Source organism: Nicotiana tabacum, chromosome 24 (assembly GCF_000715075.1).
Source record: "Nicotiana tabacum cultivar K326 chromosome 24, ASM71507v2, whole genome shotgun sequence".
NCBI classification, from domain to species: Eukaryota; Viridiplantae; Streptophyta; class Magnoliopsida; order Solanales; family Solanaceae; genus Nicotiana; species Nicotiana tabacum.
In genome coordinates this window covers 8782739-8797289 of record NC_134103.1, presented here as the reverse complement: position 1 = coordinate 8797289, position 14551 = coordinate 8782739, and the positions used below count along the sequence as shown (strand labels likewise).

The 14551-nt window shown below is 38.0% G+C and overlaps 1 protein-coding gene across 1 annotated transcript; it reads left to right on the top strand.

Annotated features, from left to right (window-relative positions):
- The first annotated feature begins 884 nt into the window (after positions 1-884).
- Positions 885-2673, top strand: LOC107807180 (aspartyl protease family protein 2). The gene has a single exon (XM_016631514.2). It carries the CDS (start codon positions 1010-1012, stop codon positions 2369-2371), a length of 1362 nt encoding a protein of 453 aa, XP_016487000.1. The 5' UTR covers positions 885-1009; the 3' UTR covers positions 2372-2673.
- Positions 2674-14551: the final 11878 nt, after the last annotated feature.

Genomic DNA, 14551 nt, shown 5'->3' with positions numbered 1-14551 from the left:
ATACCTTATAGAGGGTGGGTAATTAGTGCCGGAATAACTTATATATACCTTCTTCTTATAAATTATGCAATTATTATTTTTAATACAACATACCAAACAGTGGATAAAAAACAATACCAGAATAACTAATCACAACATAATTAATTCCAGCATAACTTATCCCGACATAAGCTATATTCAAATCAAACGACCTTTTAGAGTGTAATGTAGAAAATATTGGTACTTATTATATGGCGAAGCATAAGCCTCAATAATTAAGGTACAGGCCAGGACATAAGTCCTGAATTTTTTATTATCCTTTTAATATTACTTCCTCCCTCTCAATTTATGTGTAGTGTTTGGTTAGGTACGGAATTTAAAAAAGAGAGAAAGACTTTTAGAATTTGTAATTTAGAACAAGCCATAAATATTTGTGTCATAAATCATCTTATTGAAAATAAAATAAGAAGTTTAATATTAAGTTATTTTTAAATAAGAAAGTATGTCATTCTTTTTGAAATAATTTAAAAAGAAAAATACTCTCTTCTTCTCAATTTATGTGATGCAATTCTGATTTCAAGTGGAATATATAATCTTTAAATTTTGATATATAAAATTTATATATTTGAAAACTATTTCAAAAGCATTATAAGTCACAATAATAATAATTTAAAATATTTGAAAAAAAATATAAAATAATCATAAGAAACTTATTTGATTCACAAACTTTGAAAAGGAAATGATCTCTTGTGGAACGAAAATCTCATTTAATAATAGAGTAGTACTAGTATTATTTTGATAGATGCACTTAGTCCAAATAATTGTTTTTTGTGATGATATAATATTACTAATCATTATTGGCCAAAGATAAATATATACTACTAGTACTCCATATCAATCAATAATAGAAAGAGAGTAACACGTACGTATAAATGCAACCAACCCTTCCTTTCCATTTCTCTTTCTTTCCCAGATCTTAAACACTACTCTTCACAGTACAACTCTAATCTCATAATAATAATAATCTCCAATGGGAAGAACATTGTTGTCCCTTCTTATCTTTTCTCTCTACTTCCTCTCCTCCGCCACTCCCTCCGCCGCAAACCACCGTAAAATCGAATACCTAAAACTCCCATTACTTCACAAAGACACATTCCCGCCAAACCCTTCACAATCCCTCTCCTCCGACCTCCGCCGTATAAACACTCTTTACTCCTCCGTTAACCACCGTAGCATCCGCTCAGCTAAACTCCCATTAACTTCTGGCGCATCTTCCGGCAGTGGACAGTACTTCGTCGATCTTAAGCTCGGCACGCCGCCGCAGCGCCTCCTCTTAGTAGCCGACACGGGCAGTGACCTCGTCTGGGTCACCTGCTCTGCCTGCCGGAACTGCTCTTCCCGCCGCCGTGGCTCCGCATTCCTCGCCCGCCATTCCTCCACGTACTTCCCCTTCCATTGCTACGATAAAAAATGTAGGCTCGTCCCCAACCCGCGAGGCGTTGCGTGTAACCACACGCGCCAACACAGCCCGTGCCGTTACGTGTACTCTTACTCCGATGAGTCTGAGACCAGAGGATTTTTCTCTACCGAAACGACGACGCTTAATGCCAGCTCAGGCAGTGCTGTGAAGTTTAAAAAATTTGTATTTGGTTGTAGTTTTGAAGCGTCCGGTCCAAGCATTACCGGTCCGAGTTTTAACGGAGCTCAAGGTGTAATGGGCTTGGGCCGCGGTTCGATTTCATTAGCGAGTCAACTCGGCCGCCGGTTCGGCAACAAGTTTTCTTACTGTTTAATGGACTACACTTTATCTCCAACTCCAACGAGTTACTTATTAATCGGCCGGTCCGCTGAAGTCAACGATTCGAAAATGAGTTACACGCCGATGATAAATAACCCATTTACGTCGACGTTTTACTATATTGGTATTGAAAGTGTTTATATTGAGGATATAAAATTACAAATAAGCCCCTCCGTTTGGGCTATTGATGAGTTGGGAAATGGCGGGACTGTTATGGATTCAGGGACAACATTGACTTTTCTTGCCGAGCCGGCTTATCGGCGTATAGTGAAGGAGTTTAAGCGGCTGGTTAGGCTACCCGAAGTCGATGACCCGACTCTTGAGTTTGACTTTTGTGTAAACGTATCGAGTGTGTCGAAACCTAGTTTCCCTAAAATGAGTTTCAAACTCAGAGGTGACTCGGTACTCTCCCCGACACCCGGGAACTACTTCATCGACACCGCGGAGGACGTTAAATGCCTCGCATTGCAGCCGTTGGCGGCGCCCTCGGGGTTCTCGGTCATCGGAAACTTAATGCAGCAAGGGTTCGTGTTCGAGTTCGATAGGGATCGATCGCGGATTGGTTTTACGCGACACGGATGTGGTTTGCCATAATAACTCGGTAACTTACTGAGCCGTGGATACTTTTTTTTTTGTCTTTTAATTTATTTTTTTTTGAAGGGTGGGGTACATTTTTTTTTCCTGTGGAAATTAATATAAATCGATTTGTTGTAGTGAATTGTGTTAAAAATAATTTGTATTCTTTGTCGTTTTTGTTTGTATGATTTTTATAGGAAACGGCCAAAAAATATGTGGTGAGGGAAAAATAATCAGGGAGGAGATGTTTTTGTTGCTTTCCGCTGTCTGTCTGATTTATGTTTGATGCTTTCACGTGAAATATTTAATGAATTATGGCATAATTTGGACTTTGGGGGGGGGGGGGGAGCTATGGGGTTGTAATATTATATGCTTTCCTAAGCACAAATTCAACTGTATGGTGACTGTATCCACATGAACATGTCAATGCTTGTGAAAATGAAGTTAACTTTTAATTGTTTATTTTTTTCTTAATAACATGTTTGTATAAATTTTCTGGCAAATAATGTTCATTTGACCACTCTCCTACAAATGTAGGCTTTCCTAGTCAAATATCATCATATTAAACAAAGTATATATGCATGTATTGTCCGTTTTGGCCTAACATATCTTATAGATTTATTCCTTTAGCTATGCCATCGAGTCGGAAAATACACGTGTTAATTCAACTTGTGTTCAAAGCATATTTAGAATTTCTGGAATATGTGCGCATTACTAAAAAAAGAGAAAAAATATTAAGTGGGGATTGATCCATATTCTTTTAGGTTAGTAATCCAATATTCGATCAAGTGTACTATTCATTTTTTAAAGTATCAGTGTCAACAGATAGTATTAAATTAATTTTAAAAAATACGTAAATAAAATATATAGTTTGACGGAGAGACCATGAGTATGATTTGAACTATAAATTCGCCCATGCTTGTGTTAGGCCTTATCTCTTTACTTTTCTCTTTTTCTTCGGAAGGTAATTGTCAATCTAAAAAGCCTGCCCGCCCTTCTCTTTTACCTAGCCTCATCGGCCATCCGTCATAAGCGCTATGTATTTTTATTTTTTTTATAATGTGCAAATAAATCTTTCAATGTGATTGGAAATGATATAGCTATTATTCTGCTATTTAAGCCCCGCAATTGAAAAAATTGAAGCGTGCTCACCTGCTCTGCTCCATTGTCATTCCTAATTTAAATAATTTAAAGAATAGGTATTGAATGGACAGCTAGGCAAAAAAATGAAAACGAAAGCTATCAATATTAGATAAAACAAACCAAAAGAAAGAAGTTAACTGTAATTTTCATGAACTGTATAAATCACTGTATTCTCATTTAATTTTAGAATTCGGTGTAATTTTTACCCTATAAAATAATGGTGTAATAACTTCTCCTCATCCATGACAAAAAGTTGGTTTTATAAATTACCCTAAATGAGTAATTTTCAAGAATTACTATTTCCTAACAAAAGGGCAAATAAACGTTCCATGTTTTCTACCCCATGTTTCTAAAATGTCATTATAAGTTTGTTATATATGTTTGGGGGTCGAAAAATTGAAGGATATTCCTGTCAATTTCTTGTCTTATTGTCATGTCAAACGACAACTTTTTTTCCCATTTGCCAGCTCTACTCACGTATCCCTAGGCTTAGTTCAATTTACACTCACTATTTTATTGGACCCCAAAAATAGAGATTGCTTTGTAGTGCAAAAGAGACTTTACTTTCTCTACGTCCCCATTGAATTATAGCTATTATAAACTTTGGTCCATGAATGATTTAGTTTTGGGCCTTTATTAGGTAGGTTTTATCTTTCAATGTAAAATTTTTTGGTACGAATTCGAATTTAATCAAGTCTTAATGTGAATATCGAAAATCAAAAATCGAATGGAAAATAATAATAAAAAAGACTTAAGCTTTTCATACATTGCATTCATTTCGGGGAGGAGTTTATCATAGACAAGTCACGATTTAAAGATTATGGATTTAAAATTTTAATCTTTATAGTTCGACCCAACTTGTATTTTACACACTATCTTCGCCCTGAAACTTATTGCTCCCTGGTCTCATCTAATAGGAAGGTACTTTTAGCTGATCATGAATCTTTAAAAAATAAAGAATTTTATTTTAAAAAAATTGTGATTTGAAATATACCATAAACATTCATTAATCATTTCAATAACAATAAAAATTAAAAGCTTAAAATTAAATAATTTTTAAATATGAAAAAATATTATTTTTTATGACATAAAAATAAAAAGTGCCACATAAAATAATACAATCTCCCCTCTATATATATCATGGAGCTAGTCAAAATTCAAGTTTATGTCAATTTGTGTTGAGTGTACTCATTAACAATTTTAATCACACAAGTCTTTGAATTTCAAGTTCCAGAACTTCGATATTACATTTTTCTTATTTTAATCCATAAGGAACAATAACATATCTTTATAATTTGCTGACAAAATCCTTTTGATGCACAGTTTTAATTCATTTTGCATATGCATTATGCAGTAGATATAGTTTTTCGTCCAAACAACTACAATTTTTATTTTTATTTTTGGTTCCCAAAAAATACTTTGGTTTACTTTTCAATTATTTTATGTATGTGTTTATCCATCCCGAACCTTAATATGTATAACCTTTGAACTGCTAATATAAATTAAGCGCTTCTCTAAAAGGTAAAAGTCTTTTAAGCAATCATTATTCATTAGTGTATCTAGGTGTCATTTAAAAGTACATGATCACACGGTAGAAATACTATCTCGTTCAGAATATCCTTATTTTTCAGAAAAGTTTTTCAAAAGTTTTTTCCAAAAAATTCTCCAAATTAAAACCTTTCAAGAAAAGCAAGCTTAATTGCACTACAATTGGACTATTTCAAAAAAAAAAAAAATTAAAAAGGAAAAAGAAAAAGTGAGTTAAAAGTTAATTCTTCTGTGTAAACTTCTACTTTTAACGTGCGATGATGCAATGAATTTTTTTTATCCTTAATCAAATATTTTATATTTATATTACAGAAATAAAGAATCTCCAAGTAAAAAATATTTTACCCTTTTTGAACTTATCGATGTAAATTCAAAATTATCAAACTAGTGAAATTTCGAATACCAATAATTCAAAGAACAAAAAAAAAGTACAATTTTCGCTTTTTCTTTACGTGTCAACATAAAAAGTTTAAAAATAATATAAGTCACATGATGGACAGTGTTGCCATTATTTTCATTCTAGTTTCTAGTAGAAAATTGATTACGCCCTTTGAAGATCTAAGAAGATTGATCAGTTATAATCACCAGCTTTATTTAGCAATAATTAAAACATAATAAGTTCGAGTATATACATCTTTGAGTATGACATTCCCTTATTATTGTCAATGACAATACTCCTTTTTCATTTCATGCAACACAGACCGGGTCAAATTATTTTTTCCGAATAATTGTCAATTGATATTTCGAAATATATATATTTTTTAAAATTGCATAATAATTGTATAAAAAATACACTTAAAAATGTTAATAACTAGAAATAAAAAAGTAATTCTAGAAAAACTTACTATGATCAAAGTAAAAATAACTTAATTCTTAAAATAACAGTCTAATTAATGTTATTTGGCTTCAAACATTTGGGATTTGGCAACCTAAATCACATTCAAATTGGCTACTCGAAAGTTTGGGCAGTGGCAAGTTTTAGCTAAACACGATTTTTTGCATTGGACACTAAACATAATTTTTTTCTTGAATTAAAATCTTCTTATCCTACAATTGAGTTATTTTTATATTAGATAATTTAGTTCATGGTCATATTTTTATTGTAATTTGACCCATGAGTAATATCTACATTTATATTTTTGAATTTTACTATTAAATCTACTCCTAAAATGATGTTTGATGAAATTTATTTTACACTTCGTGTCTCCAAATTGGCATAACACAGCGACAAGAAAACATTTATTTGAGCCCTTTGTGTGAATAATAATTTGGGCAATAGGGGTTGAGGGCTAGCTCACTTGATAAGCTCTTTGTCTTTTGCAGTTCAGGTGGAGGGCTCAAACTTCATCAGTAGTGTAGCATTCCCTTCTCATTTTCCGGATGTGTTAAAAAAATGGTAAAAATAAATAAATAATTAGGGCAATGGGTCATTTTTTTTGTTTCCTAGCTAATATTCTGTATCAGAGCTCCTGCTAATGTGTATTCTCGTCACGTAAGGATCACTAAATGGGGAAGCATTCTCTAACAAGATTTTTTTTCATCCCACCAAAACCCTAGGGGTTGTTTGGTATAATGGTGTAATATCCTAGGATATCCTATGGGGTGAGATTTCCCATGTGATTAGTTATCCCACCTTCTATATGGGATAACGAATCCCACATTTTAGAGTAAAAGTTATCCCAGGATTAGCTAATACCTTAAACCAAATATGGGATAAAGTTAATCACAAACTTTATCCCGGGATCATTATTCTTATCCCATGTACCAAATGACCCCTCAGTGATATCTAATCCACATGTCACAATTTGAACCTCGATATTACGAGTTCAAATCTAATAGCATCCCAGTTACTGTTGTCAAATAGAGTTTCCCTATTACCCTATTAATTATTTACTAAAAGAAAATAATTATTTACTAATGGTATTTGATCAACAGGTAATAATTCGAATCTCAGTACTAGAACAATAAACCTGGTGTAATCCCATAAGTAGGATTTGAGAAGGATATTGTGTACACACAGTTGTTTACCTGTAAAACGGTACAGTTGAATTTATACGTGGTTTATAGACAAGATTAATTTGATCCTGAAATAATGCAATAATAGAAGAAATGTACACTACTTAGCCTTAAAATGTAGATGAAACAACAAAGATGATAGTTCCGGGAACAAGGTTTTCGGGCACAGCAATGATGAGATCAAAAAGCGAAAAAGTAAGATTATATTAAGCATTGTATAGAATGTGGTATAAGTTTTGCCAGAAAATTCGTGTCCTTTACAATGATAACTGGGCTTACTATTTATAGTTGTGTCTAGGGAATGAGGTCCTAGGATCGTGCCCTCCTTTAATGTTATTTATGAGGGTCATTGATGAAAATATAACGGTGAATATAAATGTCAAATTCTCTATAACGAGTAGTCACTCTAAATGCTGTAGAATATTTCTTATTAAATACTGCCGGGCACAGAGCATTTAATATACCTTTATGAACGTTATCCCTTATGGTGACAAGCGGAATGGCTGCGTTCGATTTTCGGCCATCCTCATCTAGGGTTCCACGTGTCTTTCCTTTAGATGACCACGTGTCATATCATATTTCACCATATACATATTCATATAACTTTCCGGTGACATAACTTTGTGTTACTGGGAAGTTGGTAGAAACACTCTATTGGCGGGAATTACTATAACTCCCTCTGAAGGCTTCTTACGGTTGATTAGACGTATGTCTCTCCGCATTTAATACCCCGAACACGCGTCATCCCACGATTCATCACAACTTTTGCCGATTATTGAGGTAATCATAGTCATGAATTTAGCCGCCAAAATTTTACTTATACGCATCATTCTTTTCCTTTGCACTTCATAATTTCTCAAACTTCTGATTTGCATATTTGTTCTCCATCCTTTCTCTAATTCTCTTCAAACAAAAACCTTTTCCTTCTTCTTATTCAATGGCTTCTTCCTCCAAGTGTGCCGGTTCTTCAAAGAACAAGAACAAAGCCGAGGACTCTGCTCCTTCGACGGTGGGTTCCATCATCCCAAGGAGACTCAATATCACAAAAGACTAAGAAGAGAAATTTTCTACTGCTAACCCTCGTACATAGGCTGTTAGTAGGTACTTCTTCCATTCGTCCTTCCAGTATTCCTGCTGTGAAGGAGGACTACCGCTGCCATGAGTTGGATATTATTGCTCCTGATCTATCAGAGCGAGTGACCCTTCCCAAGAAAGGTTTTACATACTTTTACACGTATCCCTTTTCTTTGGGTTCGTTTTCTTTGAGTGGAGAGCTTGATTCCATGATTGCGAAGTTTTTCCTTTGCTACCAGGTGTGTTTGGCATAGTAAGTCCTTCAGTGTGGAGGACGGTCGCCTGCCTTCGACGCTTGTGCCAGGAGACTGGAGATGAGCTAACCTTAGCTCATATGATGAATCTCTATTCTCCCAAAATCTTCCGCGGGGGAATGATAAACCTCTGCAAGTATGGCCACCATGCTTTTCTATCTAGCATGGATGATGATAACGATCGTGGGTGGATGGAAAGGTTTGTTGTAGTCTCCACCAACGACATCATTCCGGCAACGGCTTCATCCTTTTCGGCCGCTTGGAACCGCACTCGTAAGCTCTTTGTAGATATTTCCTTTTACTAAATATTTTTCTATAGCCGTATTGATCCTCCATCCTTCGTTTGTTTCAGCAACACAATGGATCCCACCGGCGATGGAAGGCTTGGACCAGTGGGTTCAAAAGATCTTGGCCGTCACGATGCCAGAAACTCATTTTTGGAAAGAACTGGCCCTTAAATACAGGTGGACGGCCAAAAATCATGGTAATTTTAACTTACCTTGCTTACATTTTTTTTATATGTGGAGAACTTGGTTGAACCCTTTTGACTTGTTCATGAAATTAGGTCTACCTGCGGGCTCTGTTGCTGTCCCCGAGGAGGACGTCTTGGCTGATCATGCTGATGCAGTGAGGCTGTTTTAGGAGGCACTTACTTGAACAGGTATCTCTGGGCCTATTTTGGGCGCAAACATTTCTTTACGGAGTCCTCGATCGGAGGATAAATAACTGAAGAGAATACGTTCATCCACGACCGAGGAAAAGAATAAAAGGGCAAAGATTGATGTACCCGAGTCATCTCCGGTGGCGATGGTGACGGGTCCTCCTTCCGGGCCGGTCATAGACACCGTGATAATTGATGATGATGAAGAAGCTAGTGATGAGGGAGCTTCTCTACATAGAAGAAAATGATCCTCATCATCTCAACATGATGCTCGACTTGTTGAGAGAAATACACCAACCGAGGACGATGCCTCGACACTTTGGGAGAGTTTGATTTGGTAGATAATGTAACTCCCATTTTCGGGCCCCAAATGTTGTGCCCGATACTGCGGGGCTGAGTACCAGGTCCTTGCCGTATTTGGTTGGCGAGCATCCAACAACCAGCACTGCATTTGATACAGCTGCTTCTCACTCTTCAACTCCATCAGCTTCATCTCCATCTTTACCAATACCAGCAACTACTACATCACTTCCATCTTCATCCACTTTTCCACCAGCAGTTGTTACATCGTCTCCACCGGTCGTACCTGACCATGAAGAGGGTGTTCCTTTTTTTCCATAATCCCCAGTTCATGGAAATTTTGGGCAAAATTATGCTGCCCCTTCTGAAGATCCACAAAGGAGGAGGAACGTTACTCTTTCGGTCTCTACCGGATGTAACTTGATATCCCGGCCGGTGGAGCTTGCTAATTATCTGAAGCCAAAGAGAAAGACTGGGAAAAGATTCAGGCACTCTTGGGAGAGTGTTTGTTGAATAACGCCATGCACAACGCCGCAGCGGTATGCTCCTTTATTCCTTTGTTATTTCTTCTACTTTTGTATAAATGTATTCTAAGTTTTACTTCTTCTTGTTTTATAGGCCAACTTTCTTGCTTCTGAGGGCTTTCATAGGTTAATTCGTGAGAAGGAGAAACTTACTTCTGAACGGAATCAGCTTTTGGTGGAACGGGACTGAACTGTTCTCCGCCTTTCGGAACTGGAAACCAAAGCTACTGAGGTCGTTGTTTTGGAGGCTCGTTTGCAGCAAAGCGAGCAAGAAGTGGTGACCCTTAGCCAAGAAATAGGCCCACTAAAGGTTAGATTTGATGAAGCCAAGGCCAAATGGGCTGAAGTCTAGGACGTCGTTCTTGCTGCAACCGAGCGCGAGGCTGCCTCCGCTGAAAGAGTGATTAACTTAGAGGCAGCCTTGAACTCCAAAATTGAAGAGCTTGCTGCTGTGGGGGCGAAATACGCCCAGCTAGAAGAGAAGTAGAGGAAAACTATCGAGGATAATAGGCTCTTTAGTTCAACTATCCGTGACCTTGATGTCAGCCTCAAATTTGCTAGGTCCGCCCGGGAAAACCTTTCTGCCGAGGTAACCCAACTCAAAGAAAAACTCAAGCGCCGAGAGGCTTCCCTCGTTGTTGAAAAGACTTACACCATGTACATCATGAGGAGAAAAACCTTGGAAGAGGCCAAATCCGGTGTCATTGACTTTGATGCTAAAATTGCTAAGGCACGCGAGCTTGAGTTAGCTACTAAAAGTGGACTCCCATCCAGGTCTGATGTACCTGGCCCTTCTGGTTCTGGTTTCGCGTTTTTGGGAACTGAAAAAGAATCGGATGATGATGATGCCGAAGGCCAAACTGATGATAATGTTGTGTCAACGGTGGACCCACCTACTTCTCCTGGAGATGCGGACACCTCTCTTTCTCCTGGTTCCGGAGGTAGTGCAGTCTAACTTTTCTTTTCTTTTTCCCATTTTGTACTTTTACTGTTTCGGCACGTTCTTGTAAATAAAGACATATTTTTGCTCAAGTATTGTTTGAGTCTTACTTTCATTTGAATATCCATGCAAGTCTTTACCCTTTGAATTTGCTTAAGAATTCTGCGCACGTTTTTCTGTTCGCGCTTTACTATGTGTAATCTCGGATGCATTTTCCTCGAAGCATTTTGGTTTCAAGCATTATCCCTTTTACGTGAGGGTTTCTATAAGTATTTGTGCAAGTTTACTTTTTGCGTCCTTTCGTGTATGTCTTCAGGTGTAGTTTTCCTCAAAGGCATTTTGATTTCGAGCATAAATTCTTACGAAACCAACCCTTTAACGCGAGAGTTTTCATAAGAGAGGGCCCTCTTATGTTTACGGTGCTCTTAAAGAGGATGTCTCATGTTCATTATGACACTAACATTTGAAGTACTTGTTTAACTTTCAAATGAGAAAGTTAGTTTATCGTTCAGACAAGAAACAAGATAAAAATAACAGGATTTATTTTCATATAATTTCTTCTATTTTCAAAAGTACACAAGCATTTATTATGCTAAGAAATTGCCATTACTTGTGCCTAGCATGTATTATGCTAAAAAGAAATTGCCATTACTTATAGTTATCTTGTTATAACTTATTTCTATGGGGCTGGCTGCACAGTCCCCTGGTCTCGATGATGCATTTAGTTTCGTATTTTCGTTTCTCGGTTGACGTGGTAGTCAATGTTGCCGTATTCTCATATCACTCCCCCCCAGTGTTCGAATGCGAAGAATGCGAATTGGAACACTGGAAGTCTTGTGTCTTCAAAGATCCCACCAATGAATTGCTAGATAATCCTTAACTCGGTAACATACCTTACTTCCCCTTAGGAATCCATGCTATCGAGCGAAAGAATATCTAATAACCCTCTAGCGGTTTGTGCTCGTGAACGGCCGGGTAACCTTTGTTCGGTAGCAAACTTAACTTCCAGTGGGAATTTGCTATCGAACCAAAGATTATCTAACCATGCTCGAGTGGAAGCTTGTTTGTTTGCCTTGCTATCAAAGGTCTTATTGCTGTTGTCTTCATAGTATGCTTTCTATCCCTGCCTCATTAAAAACCTTGCCAGAAAAACCCAATTGGGACAAAAATTGAACGAAGAGAGAAAGAGTGCAGGATATACTTTTCGCTTAAATAATGTTCATCAGCAATAATATCTTTTGAGGTGTACCACGTTCTAGTTGCTAGGTAAATTATCTCCATTCTAGTTCTCCAACTAGTATGAACCTTTCCCAGTGATAGCTAAAATCCGGTAGAGACCTTCCCACGTTGAACCTAGCTTCCCCATGTTGAGCTCCCGGGTAGGTTACTTTCCTCAGGACCAAATCTCCTACTTTGAAATAACGGAGGTTGGCTCTTCGATTATAATATCACTTCATTCTCTGCTTTTGAACTGACATTCTTACACGTGCCAAGTCCCTGCGTTCCTCGAGCAGTTCCAAGTTGATTAACATTGCTTCATTGTTCGATTCTTCATATGTCCGAAAATATCTCAAAGTGGGTTCGCCCACTTCCACCGGGATTGGGACTTCACAACCTTACACAAGGGAAAGAGGAGTTTCTCATGTGCTCGATTTGTCCGTTGTTCCGTAGGCCCATAAAACTCCGGACAATTCTTCGGGCCATTTGTCTTTTGCTGCTTCCAACCTTTTCTTGAGGTTTTGAATAATCACTTTGTTTGTTGACTCCGCTTGACCGTTTGACCTCGGATGATAAGGAGAAAATGTGATCCTCTTTATCTTCAAATCTTCGAGAAACTTTGTAACTTTTGCACCGATAAACTGTGGCCCATTGTTGCATGCTATATCTTTTGGTATTCCGGACATGCAAATTATATTTTCCCACAGGAAACCCACCACTTTGCGTTCTCCGATCTTCTGATAAAGACCTGCTTCCACCCATTTAGAAAAATAGTCAGTTAGAATTAAATAAAATCTTACCTTTCCGGGAGCCGGTGGCAGCGGTCCGACGATGTACATCCCCAATTTCATGAATGGTCATGGGGACATAACAGAATGTAAGGGTTCTATCGATTGGTGTACTAGTGGTACGTAGCGTTGACACTTATCATATTTTCGTACGAAGTCTTTGGCATCTTATTCCATGCGAGGCCAGTAATATCGTGCCCATACCAACTTCAGCACCAAAGAATCTGCGGCTGAGTGATTGCCGCATATCCCTTCGTGGACTTCTCTCATGACATAATTAGCTTCTAACGCTCCTAAGCACCGGGCCAGCGGGCCTTGGAAGGATTTTCTATACTATTGGCCTCTCTTGAAGCTATAACGTGGAGCTTTGGTGCGTAACGCCCGAGATGCTTAGGGGTCTTCGGGCAACTTCCCATGCTCGAGATAGTCGATTATTTCATTTCTCCAGTCCCAGACCAGACTAGTCGAATTTACCTCATAGTAACCATCCGTATCCAGGACTGAGTTCATCAGTTGCACCACCGTCCCAGACTTTGATCCCTTTATTTTCGTCGATGATCCTAAGTTTTCTAATGCATCCGCTTCTGCGTTATCCTCCCTCGGGATATGAGTAATTGACCATTCCCGGAATCGTGCCAAAAGAGCCTGGACCTTTACCATGTATTGTTGCATACGTTCTTCTTTGGTATCAAAGATCCCGTAGACCTGATTTACCACCAGCTGCGAGTCACATTTGATTTCGATAACCTCGGAATCAAGTCCCTTGGCTAATTCGAGCCCTGCAATCAAAGCTTCATACTCTGCTTCATTATTAGTTAAATGGACCGTTCTGATGGCTTGGCTTATGGTTTCCCCCGAAGGCATGATTAGACACCCTTTTACATTGGAAGCTCCGTCTGTAAATAAGATCCAAACCCTTGATGTCGATTCTGACACCATTACTGCCTCCTTAGTTGATAGAGGCAGTAGTGTCGGACTGAAATCGGCCACGAAGTCAGACAAGACTTGTGACTTAATTGCAGTCCTTGGTTTATATTCTATGTCGAACTCACTCATTTAGATGACCCATTTGGCTAATCTGCTCGAGAGCTCGGGTTTATGGAAGATGTTCCGTAAAGGGAAAGTAGTCACCACAACTATCGGGTGGCATTGGAAATAGGGACTCATCTTCCGAGCGGCGACTACGAGAGTTAAGGCCAGTTTTTCCAAATATGGGTGGTGAGTTTATGCTCCCGTTAAAATTTTTCTAATGTAATAAATGGAAAATTGCGTACCTTCGTCCTCCCGGACTAAAACTGCACTTACCGTAACTTCTGAAACCGCGAGGTAGACTAGCAAAGTTTCACCTTCTTTTGGTTTTGAGAGAAATAAAGGGATTGATAAGTACTTCTTTAGGTCCCTCAGAGCCTATTGGCACTCCGATGTCCATTTGAAATTATTTTTCTTTTTGAGCAGTGTGAAGAAGCGATGACATTTTTCCGACGACCGGAAAATGAACCTGCTTAAAGATGCTAATCTTCCTGTGAGCCTTTGGACTTCTTTTATGTTCGACAATTGATCTGGGATATCCTATATGGCCTTGATTTTGTCGGGGTTTACCTCAATTCCCCTTTGTGCGACCAGAAATCCCAGAAACTTACCAGAACTGACCCTGAATATACACTTCTCGGGATTAAGTTTCATGTTATGCTTCCTCAGGATGTCGAATGTTTCTTGCAAATGCTTAAGGTAG